Source organism: Dryobates pubescens, chromosome 5 (genome assembly GCF_014839835.1).
Source record: "Dryobates pubescens isolate bDryPub1 chromosome 5, bDryPub1.pri, whole genome shotgun sequence".
Classification (NCBI taxonomy): domain Eukaryota; kingdom Metazoa; phylum Chordata; class Aves; order Piciformes; family Picidae; genus Dryobates; species Dryobates pubescens.
In genome coordinates, this window is record NC_071616.1 from 10323234 (window position 1) to 10347417 (window position 24184).

The 24184-nt window shown below is 42.8% G+C and overlaps 1 protein-coding gene across 2 annotated transcripts in view; it reads right to left on the reverse strand.

Moving 5' to 3' along the window:
• The window catches only part of SMOC1 (SPARC related modular calcium binding 1), a 150460-nt gene that overhangs the window by 47918 nt on the left and 78358 nt on the right, over window positions 1–24184 (reverse strand). For both annotated transcript variants that reach the window (XM_054161578.1, XM_054161577.1), the window contains exons 6-7: window positions 7496–7585; window positions 2080–2160 (exon numbers count right to left, since the gene is read on the reverse strand). In XM_054161578.1, coding sequence (XP_054017553.1) covers window positions 2080–2160; window positions 7496–7585 — 171 coding nt within the window. The remainder of the gene's footprint in view (window positions 1–2079; window positions 2161–7495; window positions 7586–24184) is intronic.

The following is a 24184-nucleotide window of genomic DNA, read 5'->3' on the forward strand; positions in this document are numbered from 1 at the left end:
AGCTCTTTGTTGTTTGATCCCACCTACCCTGCCTTGCTTTTTAACATACATGATAAGGAATGGAAGGAAGGAAAAGTACCAAACAAGGGAACTGAGCTTCACTGGTTGAAAGGAACAGACTGAAGTGTATCAGCTAGTGTAGCACCTAGTATCAGCTAAACTAGAGCCTTCTTTCAGTGAGGCAGCATTTCTTGGTATCAATATTTCAGTGTCAGAAACAGAGAGTCTACATATCTCTTTGTGGAAATTTGAGGCTAAAAACTGGTAACCCAGTCTCTTAATGAGGTCCTACAACAAATGAGTGTCTGTCAGGGCAATCAGTAAGACTGAATCAGATGAACCACACAGCTCCTTTTAGCTTGCTGTAGAAACCACCTCCTCCAGACTCTTGAATTTTCCAAAACATCATTTATTTTGGATATGTAGCATGCACCCACAATCAGCTTGTAACAGAAATGACACCCTGAGCAATTTTAAAAAGTGGACAAAAGTAAACTCAGAGAAGAACTCCTCCATCAACAAAACTCGGCTTTACATCAGGCAGCTTCCTGACTAAACACTTGAACAAACTGATTCCTTTCACAAGGTGAAAGCCAGCCTGCTTTGTCTCTGACAGGCCAAAAAGAGAGCCTGTCTGCCACCCAAGTAAAAGACCTTCCTATTCCCAAGTCACTTTGTAGCATCCCAGAACCCACATCAAGGAAACCTCTACTACTACTACCAGGTTTGCTGCATTGGAAGGAAAGTTGGTCTCCAAGATATGTAGGATCTATTAACACAGGATTTTAACATTAAGCTGTCAGCTTCAATTACACTGTGAGCAATCCCAGCAGCTCACAAACCACACACTGCATTTGCTGTCCCACGAAAGACATCCTTAAAGAAGAATGCCAATACTCCCACATCAGTCTGAAGCTTCTGGATGATTTCCACTGGCAGCTCCTACGCAGACCACTCTGCTACAAAAACAGTCAGGAGGTGAGGCACAGGTGACTTGCTAAAATGGGTCTGGGCAGTGCTGGATGTCCTCTTGGTATAAGCTCTCCTCCACTAAATAGCAATAGAATCTCACCTAATCTAGCACTGATTTCACCCTACAGTTCGAAAGCAGCAGAGGAAAGTTATGGGAACTGCTGAGTGCTGTGAATGCTCTCTGGCTAATCCAGAAATACCAAGTGTTGAGGTACTTCAAGCTATCACAATTTATCCATTCTGGGAACTAGAGTTATTCCCAATAGCTGTTCTATGCATGCATTGTTTAATAAAATATCTGCAATAGCAGCAGCTCCTATTTAAACTAATAAACCCATGGCTTCTTAAGGCAATTTTTCTTTTGATATCCCCTTTACCTTCTTTCTTTCTCCCACTTCAGTGAAATTATATCAGCTAGAAACCATTCTTACCAAAAGCCTTTCACTGTCTTCTTCAGATTCCTCCAGTTTCTTGTGATTTCAGTGCTCCACCCTCATCTCCAATCTCAAATTTTACATCTTAACCTTACAGCTTTTTTCCCTCACTTGTGTTCATGATCTTTGCTGGGTTTTATGCTTGGGTCTTCCTTTATCCACTCTACCACCCACAAAAATAATCTCAACATTTACTTAGGTCCAGACATAAGTAACCTACTTTCAGTTGTGAAACAATCTAATCCCCAGCAGAGAAGAATGTTGAATCTGCTACAAAAGAAGCCCCTCTCAATTTCTCAGCAAGCTTCTCAACTTCTTAGACCACAACCACAGCCCAGATCTCAGAGAAAAATACATCATCTATGAAAGACAGCTGAGAAGTGAAGAGAATAAAGATGGCAGATGGCTAGGATGAATGATTAGATTACATAATTTGAGGTTCCCCAGTTATGGTTTAGGGAAACAAATATCCCTCATTGTGCAGCAGCTGTGGCCTTGAGGACACAAAGGATGCGACATGGAATTATTTTATAGCCTGCACTTCAAGTCCTGCAACACTGTAAAGCTGCAGGATAGCTACAAAGAAGGAAGAATGAAACAACTACAGACAGTAGGGGACTGAAACATAGCTTTAAAAAAAATGAGAAGTATTTGTTTTTAGATGGAACATTACCTGAATTCCTTATACTGGAGCTGTTCAGCTTGGAATCTTTGATGACCAAGTGCTTAATCCAAAGGGTTGGTGCTGTGATTTCTGAAAGATAAAAAACAAAACAGAACAACTGTCCTCAAGACACTACAGTAACTAGTGAATACACATGACTGTTACTCGGGAGGACAAGATGTTAGCTGCAAGTTTGTAAAGACTGGCTGATAACATCTTATGAGCCACTATTTGTAAATCTCTCCACAAGGTTATATCATTAGCTTCCTGTTCCAGAGTACCTCCCCTGCTGGCAAGATGGTTTTGGTGGGGGTTTTGTTTGGGGGTTTTTGTTTGTTTTATTTTGCTTTGGTTTGGTGGGGTTTGTGTTTTTTTTGGTGTTTTAACTCCCTCCACTGCCCCCCATTTTCTAGATTTGCAAATCTAAACCATTTCTCCTCAAGACACATTCCAAAAGGCTTTGTTGTGTGCTATAGTATACATTGGTTTCCACTAAATTACACATGAAATTGAGATTAAAATAAAAATCATTTCAGATCTTAAATATTACTTTAACAGCCCAGTTAGAGCTGACCACAGTCAGCTCCCCAAAACAAGCAACAACAAAATCTGAAATAAACAGGCAGAGAAATTAAGATATTTCTGGAAAGACTTGAAAGGATGCCTATTAAAGAAGCAAGCTCTGGTTAGAAAAGCATGTCTGATGCACTACACCTAAGGCATCCAAACCTAAATGTGGGGAATAGAAAGCGTTCAGAGCACCTCCCCTGGGGTGTAAAAATCCACTTCAAAACACAGCAGAACCTGCCCAGGACACTGAAATGACACCACATCAGCGTTTGATTGGAACTGATCACTGCAGTACTCAGTACCATGGACTAAAGCTCCTGAAGTGGTATTTTTCAGGAATGATAATTTCTGAACAATTTTAAAGTTCCCACAAGAGAATGCCTTAAATACTAGATCCTGGAACATGCCTTAAGTTCCTCTAAGAAGTTTCACAAGAGTTTTTCTCCTCCCTTGTTGACATCTACATGAATCTGATTCAAAGGAGAAGCTGGCTGACTGCAAGAAAAACTGATTACACATTTGTAAGGGCACAAAAGAAAAACAAAAATTACTTTCTCCTTCCCAAATGTTTTCAGCTACACTGATTGTAGGCATTAGTGTAATCACATTCAAGACATTCTTCTCATATGGAAATATAGGTTGAACACTGCTATTCCAGCAGTAGTAAATTTAATTAACAGAGATCACCTTATTCACAGGTTTCATTACACTATTATCCTGGGATCTACCAGAAATTGTGTGGCCAGGAGGACTAGGGAAGTGATTGTCTTCCTGTACTTTGCACTGGTGAGGCCACACCTTGAATCCTGTGTTCAGTTTGGGGCCCCTCACTACAAGAATAGCATTGAGATGGATTTTATTCAAAGAAGGGCAACAAGGTGGTGAAGAGTCTAGAGAAAAAAAAAATCCTACAAGGAGTGGCTGAGGGAACTGGGGTTGTTTAGCCTGGAGAAAAGGAGGCTCAGGGGAGACCTTTCTGCTCTCTACAAGTACCTGAGACAAGGTCTTAGCAAGGTGGGTGTTGGTCTCTTCTCCCAAGTAACAAGAAGCAGAATGAGAGGAAACAACCTCAAGTGGCACCAGAGGAGGTTTAGATCAGATATTAGGAAAAAAAGTCTTGACTGGAAAAGCTGTTAAGCACTGGAACAGGCTACCCAGGGAAATGGTAGAATCACCTTCCTGGGAGGCATTTAAAAGATGTGCAGATATGGTACTGAGAGAGGCAGTTTAGTAGTAACCTGGTAGTGCTAGGTTAACAGTTGGACTTGATGATCTGAAGGGTCTGTTCTAGCCAAAATGATTCTGAGTCTATGACTTCATCACTAAATCATGATGTGCTATATCTATATACTTTAGGCTTTCTTTGAGGGAGAATGACATCAGATTAAACACTAGGTAGGAAGGGGAGAAGCACAACAGCAGGAAGTCTGTAACCCAAAATCCTAAATCTGGGATTAAATATACTTCTGGCTCTGCACTGCATGGACTGAGTATGTCTAAGCTGAAAAAGGAAGGACAAAGGCATCAAAAAAAAATGGATCAAGGCCTTTAGAGAGAAAACAGTACGTATCTAAGTGAGCCTCTAAGGTGCAGAAAGAGGAACTGTGGAAAAAGAAGAGAAAGGAAAATAATCCTTTGGGATCTACCACAAAAAGGCATTTTCCATCTGGTTAACCTGGACCTATTTTGGAATACAGGTAAGCAATACAGACTCCTCCAAACAACAGATCTGTGGAAAGAGCAGACTCATAACTTGCACAACTACATAGAAGATGGATACAAAGAACACAGAGTCTAGATGTGCAGGAGGGAAGAAAACCTTTTAAAGTTTAAAACTACAGCAAGGACCATTAACAGAATCATAAATGGTCTGGGTTGGATGGGATTCTATGATATAAAAACACCCTTCTGCAGAAGAGAATCTTGCTGTAAGAGGAGATTCACCATAAGAATCACTGAGATCTGCATTGTAACAAAGTGAAATACGTTTAAAAGAGATGGCTCCTTTGATTCAAGCCTTGGACCAGAGAACTGTTATGCCCTCGGGGATGACAGTAGGGAGTGGGAGGTGACCTTACTATGCTTCAATTATGAATTTTCATTATCTTCCAATGTAGGTGAAAACATGAGAAAAGTGAACCTTCATCTTGGAGATGCTGAGGCCCAAGAGATATCTCGCATTTCAGGAGCAGCTGAGTGTATTAAAGGCCTTTTGGAAAACGTCAGCCCCTTGTCGATTAAAAGTGGGCACCCAAAAACAAAGTATGCAAAGAAATCCCACATTTTTCTTGCCCATTCATGTTGCTACCAGCTCCAGCCTGGTTGTCTGACTTTGAAGGCACACATTGCAGGAACCCAGAAGATCTCAAATCCACTGAAACTGAATGGGATTTGGACTTTAACTCCTTTGAACATATACGAAGAGTTCAGACCTGACAGGTGAATGAATAACTGTTTTGTCCTTGGTGTCTGACACAAATGTAAAGTGTACAGGAAAGTACAAGCCATTCTTCATGAAGACCTATCCAAGACACTGGAAGAGTATTCTAGTGAAGTACTACTATGTTTTCTCAGGCAGAATCAAGGGATTGTGCAGGATGGCATCCTGAGCTGTCTAGTCCAAATTTCCACTCCAGAGTCAGTTGTAAGAACAGACCAGGCTGCTCACAGCTTGAACTACTTGGGGCAGAAAGAAAGGACAGAATACAACCTCTCTCAATCTGTTCCACTGCCTCGCTGTCCTCAGAGTCCAAATTTTTCCTTATATCCACTCTAAACACTTTGTTTCAGTTTATGGGCATCGTCTCTCATCATGCATTACTGTGCCTGGCTCCACCTCCTTGATAAAAATCTCCCTGTAGGTATTGGAAGGCTGTTCTTAGCTCATCTCTAAGTCTTCTCTGAGATAAACATTTCTTACACTCTTCCTGATGTTTCCACTTTAAGCCACCTTTGGAGACAGCACACTCAAAGGTAGAATAGATTTTCCCACGCTTATTGCTACAATCATCACTGAAATCTAGTTAGTCCCTACTTTACTAAGAGGGATGACAAATAATGAGTGACAAACTTTGCAGAAGTTACTCATTAATGCATGGCTTGATTAACTTGCCTGTCACATTGTCTTCTCCCAAGTCATATGGGACACAGCTAATACAACAGGAAGCCACTGCATTAGTCATTCTAGAAGTCTAGGAGATAAGGTCCTGCATAATATACTGCAAGATTTGAGAGAGGCAATCTTTTCACACTCCCCAAGCCCATTAATCAGACTTGATTGCACCTACACGCCAATGCAAAGGGTTTTGATTGAAAATGTTTTTCATAGAAGACCGGATAAGCTTTTTTTGACAGACTCTGCCTGTCACCAGAAGGACCAGAAAAGGTCTCTTCAGGCCTGTTCACTGCACCATTTCACAAGAATTTTGCCCACTTCAATTTGAATGGCCAAAACATTGAGTCACTCCTAGAAGGAACTGCTAAACAAGACGTATTAAACCAGATCAGCTCACTCCTACATTTCACTAGTACATTCTTTCCTTTGAACACCTATGGGCACACTGTCAAGGAGAACTTAAAGGCCAGAAGCTTGTGATTACAAACAGCAATTTAATACAACATTAACTTGCTACAAGGAGGAACTTTTTTTTTCCATATAAACAAGAGATAGTCAGCATGGCTTCAGTTTCCTTTGTTTATCTGAGAATGCTTTTTTGCTCCGAGGGCTTTGCTTTGTTTCCTAAATCTCATGAGAAAATTCTTACAAATCCACAATCACTAAATGGAAGTGACAAGATTACAGCATCCTGCCATCAAATAAGCTTGTTTTAACTACAAACCCCCCCCACACTCCATCACCTGATTTTACAAGCAGGCAGGAGGTATCAACAGCAACACCTACTCTCACTCAGTGGTCTCTGCTTCTGGCTTTGATCCAGTTTAAAAGAAGTGTTAAGTAGAGCAGCTCAGTATGAAAATGCACAGGCTTTCCCTTCACTGCCTTATGGTCTGCAGTGTCAGGTGGGTCACACAGTTTGGACTTCAGCCCACAGCTTGACTATAATGGCTGTGGGTTTAAATCTGCAGAAAGCCTGCGCTACATCTAAGCAATGTGCAAGGTAGGCAGCTGCTGATCAGCTCATTCACTCCCCAGGGACCACTATCCCCACTGGTATTCATGTTTGTGGGGCTGTAAAAAGCCTGAATCCTCTGTGATGACAGACACTTTACCCTTGCTTCAAGGCTTGCAAAGTACTAAGACCCACTATTCCCTCTCTAAAATAATGTAATTGCAAGATTATCCCGTTTGAGAAGGAAACTGCCTTGGTGGGCCACGAATTAAGTGGGCCCAGAACACTGACTTCATTTGCTTAAATACTGTGTGCGTCAATGAAAGTAATTGCTAAACAGAGAAAACTCCCAGCAATCTTCTTCCAAGTCAACATTCACAAGCTGTGGTTTAGCACTGCCCTCCCTTCCCTGAAGCTGTAACATGTTGCAAAGGTTATGAAACTCCAGCGCTGGTATGATGAGGGTGGAGAGAGCAAGAGGATAAGTAGAGACTAAAGGAAGTTGCCATTTCTGACTTGATGCATGACACCTTTTCCTCCAAGGTTACTCCAGGAATCTGGTCAGCTGGTGTTATTCTTGGATTCCAGGGAAGAGGGGAGGATGTACAAGGATTAGGGAAAATGTCTGAGGTCCCAAGGGCACTGTGAAATTTGGATAACTTATGAGATTCACTGGTTTTTCTGCTTTGCAGGATAAAGCAAGCATTTGGGCCATAAATCCTAAGGAAGAGGGAGAGGGAAGTAGCTGGGGGTCTTGTTGTTGCTATTTTAAGGAGTGCTCTTACCTTCTCCATCGAAAATCGGCTGGGTTTCCATGGTAGGCGTTGGCTTGGAACCGTCATCTGAATTGAGGGTTAAAAAGAATCGAAAAGAAACTACCATTATTGAGGTAAATACTATCTACTCTCCAGCACTGTTGAATGATTGGGATTTGTACATGGCCCGGCCAAGTCCAGAAGAGAAAGAAGACAGACAGAACGAAGAGAGTCAACCAGCAGCAGTAACACTTTACATAGCAAACACGCATCAAGCGCTATCCTTAATAGAATCCTCCCACTCTCTCCCCTCTCCCTCCACAAACCACTCGTGTGCATCACATGGCAGTCTCCCCTTGCTGCACTGACCAGGCAGTCACCTTTTGAGTTTCAGGTGGCCATATATCACAGAGGTCATGTCCTGAGAGAAAGCAGAAGCCTGGAGATTGCAGTCCCACTGTGTCTTTCTCCTTATTTTTGGATCAAAACAAAACCCCTTCTTCTGAAACTTACCTGTGCAGAACCTGGCACCAACGTTCACTGAAGAGCTGTGAGAAAGGGATGGTCAATAGCAAATCTTTTTTTTTCCTTACAATGTCTGCATCAAGCTGTTCTCCAATTGCAATGCTGTGGCAATGTCTTCTAATTTTGGTTTTGTTTGTAATTATTTTTTTCCCCCTCCTTTGTGGCTTTTAAAACTGGCAATTCATAACAGTAAAGGGGTTTTTTTTGCATATGTTATGGGCAAAGATGACACTAGGCATCAGCAAAGCAAGCAGTAACCTGAAATGTAAAGTTACATAGCAAAAGTCAGTTGTAGGGAGGAGTCTGTGCCAGAAACCCCAGGTTTGCCACTGTCTGTGCCAGAAACCCCAGGTTTGCCACTGTCTCCACAACTATCAGATGCACAGGGTAGCCAACATTTGAGGAAAGGCACATGGGACAGACTGCCCTAGAGGTAGCAATACCTGCCTCTCCCTTATAATTAGTTCCTGTTACAAAAGTAAGAAACCATTGGATGAGGAAAGGAAGGGCAGTGATGGAAAACTACTTTTCCATCCGTAACTGTATTTGCAGTTTTACAAAGTGAGAGAAAGCCTGAATACCTCTTCCACAGATGATTAATTTTAGGCATTTCTTTCTGGAATTTTAATTCACCAAAAGCAAAATGGTGCTGGTAACTCCATTTCAACCTCAGTGATTCACTGAGGTAAAGGAGGTTGACAGCAAAGAGAGACCCTGTTGTCATTTTCCCCCTCTTCATCGCTGTATTTGTTTCTATGCTTGACTGCAAGCACAGCAAAAAAATATTTGGAAGAAAATAAAAAATTCCTTACTCTGCCTCAGTCAAGTCTTGTTCTGAGTTTTCCTGTTATTGGGTATTACCAGTAACATGTGTAAGTAGTATTTGCCTTTAAAAGCTTGAGCAACTGATTTATTGGCCAAATTCCCTGAATTTTGCTTCATTTACAAGGAGGAGAATTTTGTTTTTTAAAAAACAAAAATATGTTTGGCTAAAAGTAAACAGTTGGTCTTCAGTTGTTTTCTGGGTGGGTGTTTTTTTGGTCAGAAGAGGCTGCTCTGCTTCTCCAATATCCCAGAAAACCACAGCTATGGGGTGTTATTTATTTAGAGTGGCACTTCATGCCCTAGTGAAGCAGTGAGCAGTATGTACTCTACATGATTGGCTTTACAGAGGGAGAAACCAGCTCAAAAGTGCAAAAGATACTTGCAGAACAACTGGGAAGGTGACCAATTCTTCTGTTATATAAAACCAGGAAAATACCTGGCATTAAGGGGAAAAAAAAAACAAAACAGAAAACAAACCAGTATGGTAAGTTTATTCCTATTGTTCTCATGAATGCTTCTGCACCAAGTAATTACAGAATTGCTTTCAGATTTAAAGGAGCAACTTGGAAGCCAACAATGGGGCAAAATTAGAAGTGGATCTGAGCCACAGCGCTTTATCCAAACCATGACATGAACTTTGGCAGAACTTGGAATGCTCCAGGTTCAAGGGGGATTCTTTAGACCTGTGTGTGTGATGGACAGAGACTAGCAATTACATTTTGGGAAATACGTTCTTCTAATGAAAGAATTTTGCAGCAGGTTTTGTATAAATTAGCTATTAAGCCACCAGAAAGTGTAAAACAGTGACTTGGTGCCATGGTTTAGTCATGAGGTCTGTGGTGACAGGTGGGACTCGGTGGATCTTTGAGGTCTCTTCCAACCTTAGTGATTCTGTGAAATAAATGCAGCAAATTGACAAAACCACCAAACTAACCTTTGAACTGAGGGGTTTAAGATAATCACAGAATCAATAAGGTTGGAAAAGACCTCAAAGTTCATCAAGTCCAACCCGTCACCCGACACCTCATGACTACTAAACCATGGCACCAAGTACCACGTCCAGTCCCCTCTTGAACACCTCCAGGGACAGTGACTCCACCACCTCACCAGGCAGCCCATTCCAATGGCTAACAACTCTCTCTGTTAAGAACTTTCTCCTCACCTTGAGCCTAAATTTCCCCTGGCACAGCTTGAGACTGTGTCCTCTTGTTCTGGTGCTAGACCATCATCATCTCCCTAGGTTACTAAGGCTAGACCACCACTAGATCCACATTGTGGCAACACCCAGCACAGTATTAGCACTTTTGCAAATAGAGGGGAATATAATCACCCTCCTGTTGTTCGAGCAAGCACAGTTCTTTTGTCACACATACAGGAAAAAATACAATAGACAAGAGCCCTGTAATTACACTCATCATAATTCCACAATCAAAGGCCAGGGATATTTCTGATTTTGTTTTTTTTTTTTTAAAGGTCATGAAATAGTCACACTAAAGACAAAAAACCTGCACTTTATTAAAAGCATCATGGTCACTTCCCAGCTGCCAGCTTCTTACTCTGGATCTACCAAATCCATTTCTGAGGCTAGAGAATTCTCAGTAGTCATTTCAAATTAGCTTATAGTAAAAAGTTTCACTGCCATTCCCTTTAGGCAGAAGAACAAGCCTAATATTTACAGAATCATAGAATCGATAAGGTTGGAAGAGGCTCTCACTCAATGTACTATTCACCACACTCCACATTTGCTCTGCTGGCCTTTTTGCTTCTGGTAAACACGGAGTGAGTTCTGTTTTACATACCTAAAAGTTTGGAATAAGCATTTTTGTATTCCTTAAAGCAGCATTGTGACACAGACCCCCCCCAAAAAAATCCAAGCTATTTCAGAGACCTGGAGCCTGTGGCATACAAGGTGTAGAGGATATTGTTACTGTGCAGCCAAAAGGTAATGAGGGATGTTCATCGGGTACAAATAATTCCCTTTCTTCAAAAAGCATTAAAATTCCACATTTTCCAAAAGAAAAAAAAACAAAGTGTAACTGCAATAGCTCCTCATGCAGAGCATGTCACAAACAGAGGGATCAAAGCAGTCAAGGAAGTGTTTCCTGATCCCTCTAGATGGCAATGCTCCTAAATCTGGAACTCATGGGCTCCAGAACGATCAAAGATCATTTTCCTTGGTTGCAGAATATCCTCAGAGCTTTGATGCATTGACATGGCTCTCTTCTATGTTTTGCAGCCCAGCAGGAATACCCACTTTTTTTCCAAGACAGCCACTGAATACAGACAGCATCACTCACACAGAACAGCTCCTGAGGAGATGTCACATTAAAGCCATAAAACTCCTTCCCGGTAAGCCTGTTTTTCCTAGGGTGCACTTGCGAAAGTTTCACAGTTTCTGGCTCAAATGGTGTCCACTTAAAAAGGGTATTATCTTACCACTGGTAAGAGTGAAATGCAGGTCCAAACAACTCTCCCTGAGCCATTTTCACAAGAAATTACCACAGCTATAAGCCAGAAGCCCACCTGCACTATCACTGTCAAAGGCTTGTAAATTTAAGAGCAATTCCTTTGATCTCCAGACCTACCGCTAGTAGTGGGCAACAACTCATGCTTCTACTAAGACTCCCCTCCCTTAACCTTATCCTTGTACCAAGCATCCACATCTGGAATGGCTACAGTACACACTGGAATTCAGGGACAAGAAGATTCAGTTCATGCAAACATGACTGTTAAAGGGATCTTTAAACTCTGAATGACAGGCACTGGGGCCATGAGCAACTCAAGTTACATCAGGAGAAAAGTAAGCTCCTTGACACAGAAGCAGCATAAATTACAATGGAAGAACGTGGAGCAACTGCCTGCTGCTGTGAATCACTGTTCTTGCCTCAAGCCACCCGATGGAAACTGGAGAAAGGGAGAAAATTAGATGACAAAATTAACCTCCCGTCTAATCTCTCCTATCCAGGAAAACATATCAACTGCAAAAGTCATCTGTATATTTGCACCACCACATTATCTCACTACTCTTCATATGCAACCTCAACCTCCAGTACCTCATGTTTGTGTTCTCACTGGAATCCATGAGTCGCTCCGTAAACAGTCCTACCATTTTAAAGAGAGTTAGTGTTGTGGGCTCAAGCATCCAGGCATCACACACAATCCAGTCCTTTTTGTAAGGCTACAGCTTGAGCAACACTGGTTCCCAGACACTGAGTCAGCCTGAGAGAGAACAAGAGGATGACACTCAGCTGGAGCACTGTGTGCAGCTCTGGGGCCTCCAGCACAAAAGAGACAGGGACTTGCTGGAGCAGGTCCAGAGGAGAACCACAAAGATGATCAGAGGGCTGGAGCACCTCTCCCATGAGACAGGCTGAGAGAACTGGGGCTTTTCAGCCTGGAGAGGAGAAGGCTCTGGGGAGACCTTATAGCTACATTTTAATATCTGAAGGGCACCTACAGGAAGTCTGGGGAAGGACTGTTTGGAAGGGAGAAGGGGCAATGGTTTTAAACAGGAGCAGAGTATATTTGGGTTGAACATAAGGAGGAAGTTCTTCACAATGAGAGTGGTAAAATACTGGAACAACTTGCCCAGGGTTGTGGTTAAGGTCCAGTCCCTGGAGACACCCAATATCAGACTTTATGTGGCCCTGAGCAGCCTGACTTCGTTGCAGGTGTCCCTGCTCATTGCAGGGGGGTCAGACAAGATGACCTCTGAGGGTCCCTTCCAAGCAGATGCACTCTGTCAATTTGCATGACAAATTGAAGTGCATAGCTCTGCCCTGGGAGAGGACAGCTGCCTTCTAATGTCAAGTGGTTCCTTCACTTATCACCTACCTGGTTTGGGGTGAGCCACTAGAGAGTATAGTTGAAGCTAAAGAAGACACTTGGAGCACAGAGAGACAGGACAATGAGTGAATTCTTAGCATGCCCTGTTTGATGCAGCAAACCCCACCTTTAGTGAGCTGTCAGACTAACAGAAAGGGAGAGGAGCTTTTCTATGCTTGAGCACTCCTGAAGGACTTCAGTCACACACACTCTGGTCGGATGCAACCAAAACCTGCCAGGTCAACTCTACCTCCCTTTATTTGTGCAGTTCCTAAATCCTGAAGAATGCAATTTGACAACATTGACATTTTCATGTATTATCCCTTGGAGGTGCTGTCTTAAGTATTAAAAGACAACAACAAAACCTGTGTTTGCACTACATAGGATCTTACACAAAGTCCCTTCTAGTATTCGTAGGGGTGGAGCAAATTGTTGCCTTAATCAGAATCCTTCCCTACATCAAATAAGAGTTTCAGCAAGTCATAATTAATTTAGTAGTCTATGCAGCTTTTATGCAGAGACACATTGCCAATATAAATGCAGAAAGTTAGTGCTCAGGACAAAAAAATGTGAAACTCTTACAACCCAGCCAAATCAAGATAAATTCTTGCCAAGCAGCTGAAATGGATAAATTCTTGCCAAGTGTAAATAGACTTTCCTGCCAGGTTTTCACACCCCCTTTCACAGAATCACAGAATCATTTAGGTTGGAAAAGACCTTTAAGATCATAGAGTCCAACCACTTCTATGCACGGAGATCCCACAGCTATGAAAAACACCCAGCTTTTTAGACCAAATCAGCAAAAGCAAGTTCTCTCTCTTTATTGCCTTCAGTTTAAGAAACACCAACAAGGCATTCCCTATGGATATCACAACCCACAAACACTTGGACACGGACCAAAATATGGAGTTTTGCTTCAAAAAAGTGAAAACGTGCCTAAGGGCTGCACATGAAAGGGCCCCGAAGGAGTTCTTGCCTGCAGAGGTCGATTTGCACTGTCACTGCAGTGAGTTTTCCCCTCCTAACTCAACTATTCTGTGCACCACACAGGCACAGGCAGTGTTTACTTCGAGGCTGCATTCCAGGCATCATCCAGATAGGATGAGGAGCCTTCCCCTGTGCCTTCTGGAAGGCATTAGTTCCCCCCGCTTCCTCCTCACATCTCTCTCGCAGGTGCATCAACATGAAAAAAGCCACTCAAGCCCCGAGGACTTTGTGGTCCAGGGCAGTCAGTGCATTTGTATGGCAGCACAATTCTTTGCCCTGCAAGAAAGCCTGTCCCACGCACAGGCAGCTGGAAGTAACTCTGACCCCCGTGACACAATTCAAAGCCTCCTCTGTTTGGCTTTTTGATTCCTGATTGACACATTCACTGCCTGGCTGAGATAAATGCTGCTGGGAGGACAATGTTGATCTGCTCTGACTATTCTTGTGAAGGACTTATTTAGAATAATAAACAAAACACTGGTGTGCTTAAGTGTCTGAATAGGACTGGAGATAGAGAGGGGACCGGCGTGCATTACAGAGGCTGGCAAGTCGATTGAAGAGTTAATTGTCTGGGTGTACAATGAGTTTATTCTGACCACAAACAAAGAGCTCCCTCTTCCAGGGCCTGGTCCTTCAAAAGCAAACGTGTCAAAGGGGTCTGGAGCAGCACTCTGTATTAATAGCAATGCTCTAGTCTCTGGGATTCGGTGGCTTTAAAACCGTTGCATGCCAAGGTTCAGACAGTATCTCTGTAAAATCCAAAGTCCTCACTTACTGCTATAGTTCTCAAGGTACTTCTACAGTAATTAGCCAAAACAAACGTGCTCTCTAACTTATCGCTTTCAAACAGCTCCTTTTGAAAAATAAAGGCACAGCAAGATAATCCCCTTCAGACAATGCTGCAGACACCTCCCCCAAAACGGGACCTGGCTTTCTATTATTTCAGTTCTGTACCGTTGAAACAGGAGTCAATTTAAAACAAGTGGTCTCAAATGACTCACACTTGGGTAGCTACAGAATCCCAGTCCACATCTGGACCTGCATTTCAGAGGCTGTGCTATAAACAGGTCAAACCGACACAATGTCCAAACACACCCCCTCCCTCTGGGAAAGTTCAGATCCAGGTTTGAACTCTGCAGGTTGAACCAAGCCCTAATTACCACTTAAATACCTGACTCATTTCTGTAAGGTAGGTAAACCTTTCTGGGGAGAGAAGACAAAAAAAAGCAAGCATCTTACTAGTACTACTGCTGCATGGAAGACAATGCAGCTGAAAGCTAAGCCATTATACTTTAGCACTTTGATGGCAAAACTCTGTTACAGATTTTTGTGCCAATGTAGAGAGACAGACAGACATGTTATTCTAGGAACAAAAGCATCCGTGAAGGCTCAGAGAATTAAGCTGAGCTGGTTGTGAACTTTCTAGTGATATACCTCTGCCTCAGTACTCATGAAAAGTTATTGGTTTAGCTTATTCATAGAAATGCAGCATTCCAAATAATATTTTTCCTCAGGTATATGGGCAGGCTTCCAAGCAGAAGACAAAAGCAAGAACCTTAAAATAATTAAAGCCAGCCTTCAGAGCACTCATCTAATTCCAGCTTGAGATTCACTTTGCTCTCCTGTTTCTTGGGCCAGGATCCCAACTAAAGTGCAATCAAATCATTTGGGAGGACAGCGTGGAACCACAAGCTTGTGGTCTCTTTTTTGTTCTAGTAAGTAATTAATTGTGAGTTCAAAACCTTGAAATCTCTGAAATAAGATGGTTTCAGCCATTTTTTCCCCTCAAAATCATGAGCATTAAACTGCAATCTTAACCAACTTTTCAGGCTTGAAATTTTGGAAAAGAATCATAGAATGGTTTGGGCTGGAAGGGACCTTTAAAGGTCACCTAGTCCAATCAAGCAGCAGCACTACCTCCTGAGTAGGCTGAGTACAGAAGTAATTCAGAATAAGATGCCTGCACACAGTCCTGCTGTTCTGAACTCAACTAGACTTTTCAGTTCATTTCTGGGCCGAAGTTCAACACAGAAATGATCTTTCCTCTCAGAGCAATTTGTCCATAAGAGATGGGCAGAGAAGCAGATGATCAGATTTCAGTTTAACAGCGCACTTCTAACATCAGATGCAAGGAAGCCTGGATGAAGACTCATTGTTGCACATAGCTTTACCTTACGCAGTTTTACAATTTTTAGACTCCACAGAAGAATTCCTATTCAAAAGGTAAAAGAGGTCTCTTCAAAGACTTGTAAGTAACATGAGAATAAGGCCAGATGTGAAGCTTATCTACCAAAAATAAGAAGCAAGTAATAAAGGTCAGGGTAGTCTAAGACTACCTCCAGTTTAGAGTTACACAGAAAGCTTTAAGTTTGATCAATGTGGACTCATTATTCCATCCTCCCCAACCATCATAGAATCAGTCAGGGTTGGAAGGGACCACAAGGATAGAATAGAATAGAATAGAATAGAATAGAATAGAATAGACCAGACCAGGTTGGGAGAGACCTTCAAGATCATCGCATCCAACCTATCAACCAATCCAACCCACCTAATCATCCATTTCCAATCCCCTGCCATGGGCAGGGACACCTCACACTAGATCAGGCTGGCCAGAGCCAACCATCCTTGCACCATTTTAATTTGTGAAGTCATGTGGTCTTGTGTGACTTAGGAATATACCCTGTTGTCATCAGCACCGACCTACAGAACCAAGCCTGAACTCCTGCAGTTGTTTCCCTCCCCCAAAGAGAATGGAAATGAGATTGGCAATGATTTTAATTGTCTTGATTTAAGGCAAAATTTTCAGTTCACTCCCAGAATGGCTCAGGCTGTCAGAAGGAGAAAGGAAAAAAAAGGAGGAAGAAAACCATTCAAAGGCTGTTGAGGAAGCTAAGAGATGCAAATCATGTGTTTTTATCTATCTACTATTTCCAGTGTATCAGATATGACTATTTCTCCCTTTGAGCCAAGTTCCTCCTTTCCCTCATGGGCACAGTGTCATAATTCTTTGGAATAAGGCAGTGTTTTCCTGGTATTGCTGCATCTTTTCTATCCTATTGCTGTTCTTGCCACCCTACTGAGATAATCAAAAGAGTCTAAAAACTGTGCAATACTTTTACCTTGAAAAACAACCATATACCAAATCCCACAGTGCCAGGATACTACCTCCTCTGTATTTTTCATACACCTCATGAAATCTGCTAGGCAGCAGCACAGACAACACTAAAATCCTTCTTTGGCCTGGAGTCCACTGGCCCCACTGTACAGCTTGTCTAGAAACACTACATAATGTCATACATTTACATGTAGACCTACATATTTCACAGTAGATAATTTCAGAAGGCAACTTTGCAGCACACAACTTGTGAGCCCATCCTCACAAGCATGGCTGAAAAAAAACCCAACACAACAAAATCACACCACACACCAACCCAACCACTAGTTCAACTGCTTGTTGAGAAATGAGAAGTGGAGCAAAGCTCAGAGCTGCAGCTGTTTCCAGGCTCTGCTTTGGTGATCTGGTAGGTTTTCAGCCAGGATTGCAGCCTGACTGATGTTTCACAACTTCCAGCAATGTTCTGCAAGTCTAAAGGCAAGAACCTCTAACAACCAGTAAGCATGGTTATTTTCCTTACAGCAGTTTCAGTGGCATAGAAAGCTCACATACAGTGACACACAGGAAGCCTGTTGGAACACCTTCAAACCAAAGGAACCCATAAAGGCTGCAGAAAGAGGTTCACTTAGGGAAGTAAAGAATATTTTTCATTCAACTGCATACTTAGCTGTCCTTTAGACATCTAGTATCATTCTCCTACTGACATACACATCAAAGAAGAAATGGAGGGACAGCTAAAATAACCAAACAAATACACAGCATTAAAAATTACCCCCTTCCCAAAAAACATGCTATATTTCCTGAAGGACAATAGGAGCTGGTTGTGAGGATGGCACTCAGTTTCAAAACTCAGTCTCCAAGCCTCATGCTGACCACCAGACACCTTCACAGGTCAACCAGCATCGAAAAGCCTTGTGGTGATAAATGCAAACCAGCAATTGCATGGCTGTAAAATCCAGCAACTCTTTTCCTCTAGAGAAAAGGTGACAAAGAGGAGAGGATGAATAGGAATAACCTTACTCTTCAGGGAGATAAACAACTGAAAGGAAATAAATCAGCTGTAATAAACAGTGTATAAAGAAGAATTCGGCTCTGTAACGAAAATTGTATCCAAGTGCTATTAATACTGGCTACAACCAAGTTACTTAAAAAGGTCATGCCAATCCTTTTAGTCTGGCACTAAGCTTCACAGGGAAAGTGGAAAGGACTGACAGAACACAGTAGAACAGAGCAGCAATATTACAAGGGCTGAGTAAATCACAGTCCCCCTTCAGCGAGTTTTGGTGTAGACACTACTGGGAATGTTTTCCAGAGCAGAAACACCTCCAAAGGGTCAGCATTACTTACACTGTGGAGTGAGTGATGAGATCAAGGAATCAGGAAACTTAAAAGTCAATTGAAGGAGGGGGGAGCAGAGGATGAAAGGCTGTGGGGACTTAGAGCTTCTTACTTAGTAAAACAATTCTTTATCTCACTCCGTTAGCACTTGAAGTATGATAGATACTGCAGGATTTTGAACCACAGAAACCTGATTTTGAACCATCTTCCATGTGACTCACTGCCTTGAGTGACACTTGAAATAAAACAGGGAGCAGAGAAGTTTCTGCATGAAGAAGTATTTCACTGAAGACACTGTATCTCATAGCAAGATTTTAGCACTTAACATCCCACCAGACTGGAAGAGAAGTTTGCAGAAAGCTCTACAGCACTGTCAACAGCTGCCTGATTGCTGTTGGCAAAATCAACACCAATCACATGATTGTTTAGTTTAGCCTTTCTGGTTTGAATCTACCTACAATACTTCATGCCTTCTTTCAGGAGCCTTTGTTTGATCTGAAGTACTCTTTGTTCCCTGCCCCTCCACCACTACATGCACACCCCCTCCTTTGACTATTCCTCCCAAAAAGCTACTCAGAGTCCCAGTCTGAGGGGCAGGGGCTCTAACCTTGCCATTTCCAGGCTGTGTGAGAGGCCAGCTATGCAGCTATGGAAAGGGAAGCACAACTTAAAAGCCCACAAAGACATTGTCATTCAGCTCATAAACTGTTTTGGTGAATGAAGAAAAAAAATAAGGATTGTTATGCAAGCCTCATATGAGCAATAACCAGATCCCTAGCTCTGAAACATTCTAGAAGCTATCTAACATACAAAGTGGCCTGGGGCAAGGGGCATGAAGGGTGTGATTGGAATCTCACAGTCCCTCTCCCCTCTCTCACCAACATCACACATTCCCTTTCACTCCTCTCCTTCCAGATCTGGTCTCTTCAAGGCAAAGGCTCTATAAATTCCTCTATATCTTCAAGAAATATGGCCTATAAGGGTTGGGGGGTGTGGAGACGGCAGCAAGTTTCCCAGATCAATGGCCATTTGCAATTCAGACATATGGCTGAAGCCCTACAGCGGCATGTGTTAATTACCACACGTGTCCCCCGTAAAGCAGTCTGTTAAACACAAAAAGAAAACAGAATAGCAAAGCTGGTCCAAGGGATTAAGTAAATAGTCTAAATTTTTGACCGTGCTTCCCCAGACACACACCCCTGAAAAAGAACACAAGCCCCCTTCCTTTCTCCTGACACCTGCATGCTGGGGAAGCACAACACCCCTTCCATCTCTAGCCACGTGCACTGAACCTATCTCAAAGTGTATTTTCCCCCCCTTACAGCTCCCCTTCCCAGCCTCTTCTCTTGCCAGCCCCTCTCCCTTTCTCCTTTAGAGGACTAATTCCTGGCTGACAACCAGACTACCCTTGGGCTTACAATACGCCTTTTCATTTCCTCGCAGGCAAAGAGAATGGATACCTCACTGCTATGTCTGTATTGCATGTGTGCAAATGAGGGAAAGGGAGGGAAAGAAAAAACCAACTATGTTTTTTCACCACTTGTTTCTGCAGGTTTTTCAAACTCCCCCCCCCAACCCAGGATCATTAAGAGTAGAGGTTCAGAGCTCTACTGAGCAAGTACAACTCTGCTCTCTAACCCAGGATCTGAATGTAGTCTAAAAGAGTTGTTGTACTTGATTATGAAACTGAAGGAACAGGTTTGTTTTTTTCTGTGAGTGAAGTAATGGAGAAAAATGGAAGGGAGCAGAAACATAGGGTAACTGAGTAATGCTGGAAGGACTTCCAAAGCATCTAACACGCTTCAGAAAAAAATTAATCTCTAAGTATGGAACAAAGTACATCTCAAAAATATGCACAGGGGTACAAAAGTGACAACCACCTTCTCAAAATTAAAATATTTCTATTTTAAGGGGAGAAAGGTCATTCCTCAAAGCTACAGACTGCCAGACATCTACAGATTGACTGTTCAAAACAAACCCAAGATAAATGATCTCAAGAATTATTTTCATTTAACATTGTTATTTGTGAGCAGCTGAACAGTTAAGATGAAACCTGTCAAGCCCTCACACTTGAGAACTGCTTTGCTGTAGGACCTAAAGGTCCCATCAGAATCTGATCACCAAGCTTAGCACAGTGACACAATAAAAGACACAGCCCAGAGAAATTAAGTCTGTTCCCAAGGCTTGGCCCATCCTTAGCCTTTATCAAAGCATTCTGCAATACAGCTTCCTTGTTGTCAACATAAAACCCCAGATGTGCACATGGAGGCAAGCCATTATTCCAGACTGATCTGTTCTAAAGAAGTGTTAATTCCCATAGATGTCATCTCAGGAACTCAAAGAAACATTGAGGCTGCCTCTCCAGCTTCCCTTATTTACAAGCACACATGCTCTGCATGCATTCAAGCTTTAGCAATCACAATTTCATAGCTTATCTCTCTTAGAGACCTTGACAGCACTCATGGGACAAAGGAGGTGAAAGGAAAACAATTCCAGTCCTTCAACCAAACTACTGCACCCATGACAAAATGCATTTCCTGTTGCACCACGGTGATTTGAAAGAAAACAACACTAAGGTTCAGATGTCTAAATACTTCCACAGGATACAAACACCCCAGTAAAATAGGGTCAGGTTAGGCTGGTAAAGGGAGACAGCTTCTAGTTTCTCTTATCTGCAAACCCAGCAATTTTGTGGCCAGCAGGAACAGGGAGGTCATTCTCCCCCTGTACACTGCACTGGTTAGGCCGCACCTCGAGTACTGTGTCCAGTTCTGGGCCCCTCAGTTTAGGAAGGATGTTGACTTGCTGGAGGGTGTCCAGAGAAGGGCAACAAAGCTGATGAGGGGTTTGGAACACAAGCCCTATGAGGAGAGACTGAGGGAGCTGGGGTTGCTTAGCCTGGAGAAGAGGAGACTCAGGGGTGACCTTATTGCTGTCTACAACTACCTGAAGGGTCTCTTCTCCCAGGCAACCAGTACCAGAACAAGTGGACACAGTCTCAGGCTGCGCCAGGGGAGGTTTAGGCTGGAGGTTAGGAGGAAGTTCTACACAGAGAGAGTGACTGCCCATTGGAATGGGCTGCCTGAGGAGGTGGTGGGGTCGCCGTCGCTGGGGGTGTTCAGGAGGGGACTTGACAGGATGCTTGGTTGCATGGTTTAGTTGATTGGGTGGTGTTGGATGATAGGTTGGGCACGATGATCTTGAAGGTCTCTTCCAACCTGGTTTATTCTATTCTATTCTATTCTCCTCAGGTTTATTATTAAGAACAAGCTACAGAAGATGGGAAAGTCTTGTACTATTACTTTAAAAGTTAATAAACTAGAATTAACCAAGTTGGAAAAGACCGTTGAGATCATCGAGTCCAACCTATCATCCAGCACCTTCTAATCAACTAAAGCACAGCACAAAGCACCCCATCCAGTCTCTTCCTAAATGCTTCCAGTGATGGTGACTCCACCACCTCCCTGGGCAGCCCATTCCAATGGCAAATCACCCTTTCTATGATGATGCTGTTTTAAAGGATCTAGAGAAATACATTGCATAATAGCATAATACATTGGCATGCTGATCCAGATGCTCAAAAAGCCTGAAGAATCTCTTTAACAGTTCTTCTCAAGGCCACATAGCTACAAAGGATTTCAGTGACAAAAAACACCACACAGACCCCAGAACTGTTCCATTCGTCTGCAAACTAATTGGTCAGACACCAGAAAACCGTATAGCACATAAACGGTTAATACCTTAACAGATGTTGCTTAATCAATTGTTAGTGTGCTTGTTAGTGCTACTTCCCCAGCTGCTCAATACTATGATTTAATCATTTTAAAACTTTTACAGTTGTCCTTAAGACCTTGGGTAGTCTGTAGATTGCTGTAATAACACTTGTAAACCCCAATTTTATTAAGTCATATTATATAGACTAACCTCCCGATCAGAACTGTTGCTTTATAGATGAAAGCAGAATTTTTGCATTATATCACACGAAACATACCTCAAACCAGAATTTGCCTTCTGTTTAAACTTGCCAATGAATCTTTCTTCAGCCCCAAATCTGACACACGTGTTCTGAAGCCCACAAAGAAAAAGTCTCGATAAAAACTAAACAGTTTTGGAGCTCCCCATAACGTGGGGACACACATGGGTCTTTTCTTCCTCTTTTTATTCCAATGTTTAGGTAGCAATTGCAGTTTGACCTTTTCTCCTGGACTTCAGTATTTTGAAAGCCTGTTTCACAGGAGATACAGCTAAGTGTTTCTTAGAACGTTGCTCTAACGGTGGAAAACGGATCCAGTATGGACAACATTGTAAAATTGCATTCCTCTGCTCTCACAAAACTTGCTCACAAATCCCAGTTAAAAGCTGGGTTCTCTCTGGTAAAATCTGCAGGACAGGCAAACTACAATACCTGTGACATTAATTTGCTTTCTACAGTTACGTGTCACTGGAATTTAAGCCAACAATTTCCTAGATTATGCACAGCATAGGGATAGCAACAGGAACCCAACAGAATCCTGAATACCTACAAACTGGCAAACTTACTGATGAACAGAGCAGAGAGCAGAGCAGAGCAGAAAGCAGAGAGCAGAGCAGAGCGCAGAACAGAGCAGAACACAGTCTCAAACTGCACCAGGGGAAGTTTGGGCTCGAGGAGAGGAAAGGGTTCTTCACGGAGAGAGTTGTTGGCTGTTGGAATGTGCTGCCCAGGAAGGTGTCCCTGGAGGTGGTCGGGAAGGGATTGGATGTGGCACTTGGTGCCATGGTTTGGTGGTTGTGAGGTGTTGGGTGACGGGTTGGACTTGATGATCTTTGAGGTCTTTTCCAACCTTATTGATTCTATGATTCTACAGAGCAGAGCAGAACAGGTTGGAAAAGACCTTCAAGATTGAGTCCAACCTATCACCCAACACCTTCTAATCAACTAAACCATGCAATCAAGCACCCCATCTAGCCTCTTCCTCAATACCTCCAGTGATGGTGACTCCACCAGCTCCCTGGGGAGCCCATTCCAATGGCCAATCCCTCTGTGAAGAACAACTTCTAAGTAATGGCATTTCTCACAGCAGTTTTTACAGAAGTAATCTTCAATTCCTCCACAAAATTTGCTCAGAAATAATAAGTGAGCTAACCAAAAATCCTGTGCTAGACTTTTCCTCTACAGAATTTTTCATGCACAGCCTACTCCAGCCTTTGCAGGACAGTGGGTTTGTTGCACTAACCTCTCAGCCAGCCAAGTTGGTTTTTTATCAGAGCTTCATGAAAAGCAGCTGTCTTGGGTTTAGGGAGTGAGACAGATACTCCTTTGGGGAGGGGTAAAGAGCAAAAAAATGCTCCACACAGGAGTGGAAAGAATTGGAAGTTTAAATGGGAGTACCATTCACAACTCTATACAACAGGACAAAAACCACAAATCCATAGTCAACCTCCAAATCTGGGCTCACCACAGAACCTCATTTAGCAAAAGCTTTCCACAACCTCTCCCAAACTAGGCTAAAAACCCAGGCCCCAAAGGTGCTCCCTCCCCATACCTCCCTACCCCCCCATACCAGGCTAAAAATCAGCTTGGTGGCACCAGGCCCCACTGCCCAGCAAAGGATAGCAGTCCACACCAGGAAGGGAGCAGAGAGAGAAGGGAACAAACAGCCTGTTCATTTATAAAGGGGAGATAAAGATGCAATATTGTCGGAAAGACTAAAAATTTCCTGTGCCCATCCACTAGGGCTGGACTGCTCAGCTCCCTGTACCCTCTGGTACTCTGGGGGGAACCATCTCTATGGTTAAGACATAGTCCTCAACCTATAAGAGCAGCACACATTCTCCCAGAGATGACTTCCCACCTCTGTTAAATTTTATCAAGGTAGGCTTAGACTCTGTCACCATCACCCTTTTGCACATCTGGAGCATTCATGTAGCACACACAGAGCAAATCTACTGCTTTGACAAACCAGACAAATACTCATAGCACTCTGACTTTCCACATAGCTACACTACACATACAGCCCTGTCCAGAAGCATCAGAGAATCAATAAGGCTGGAAAAGACCTCAAAGATCATCATGTCCAACCTGGCACCCAAGACCTCATGACTACTAAACCATGGCACAAAGT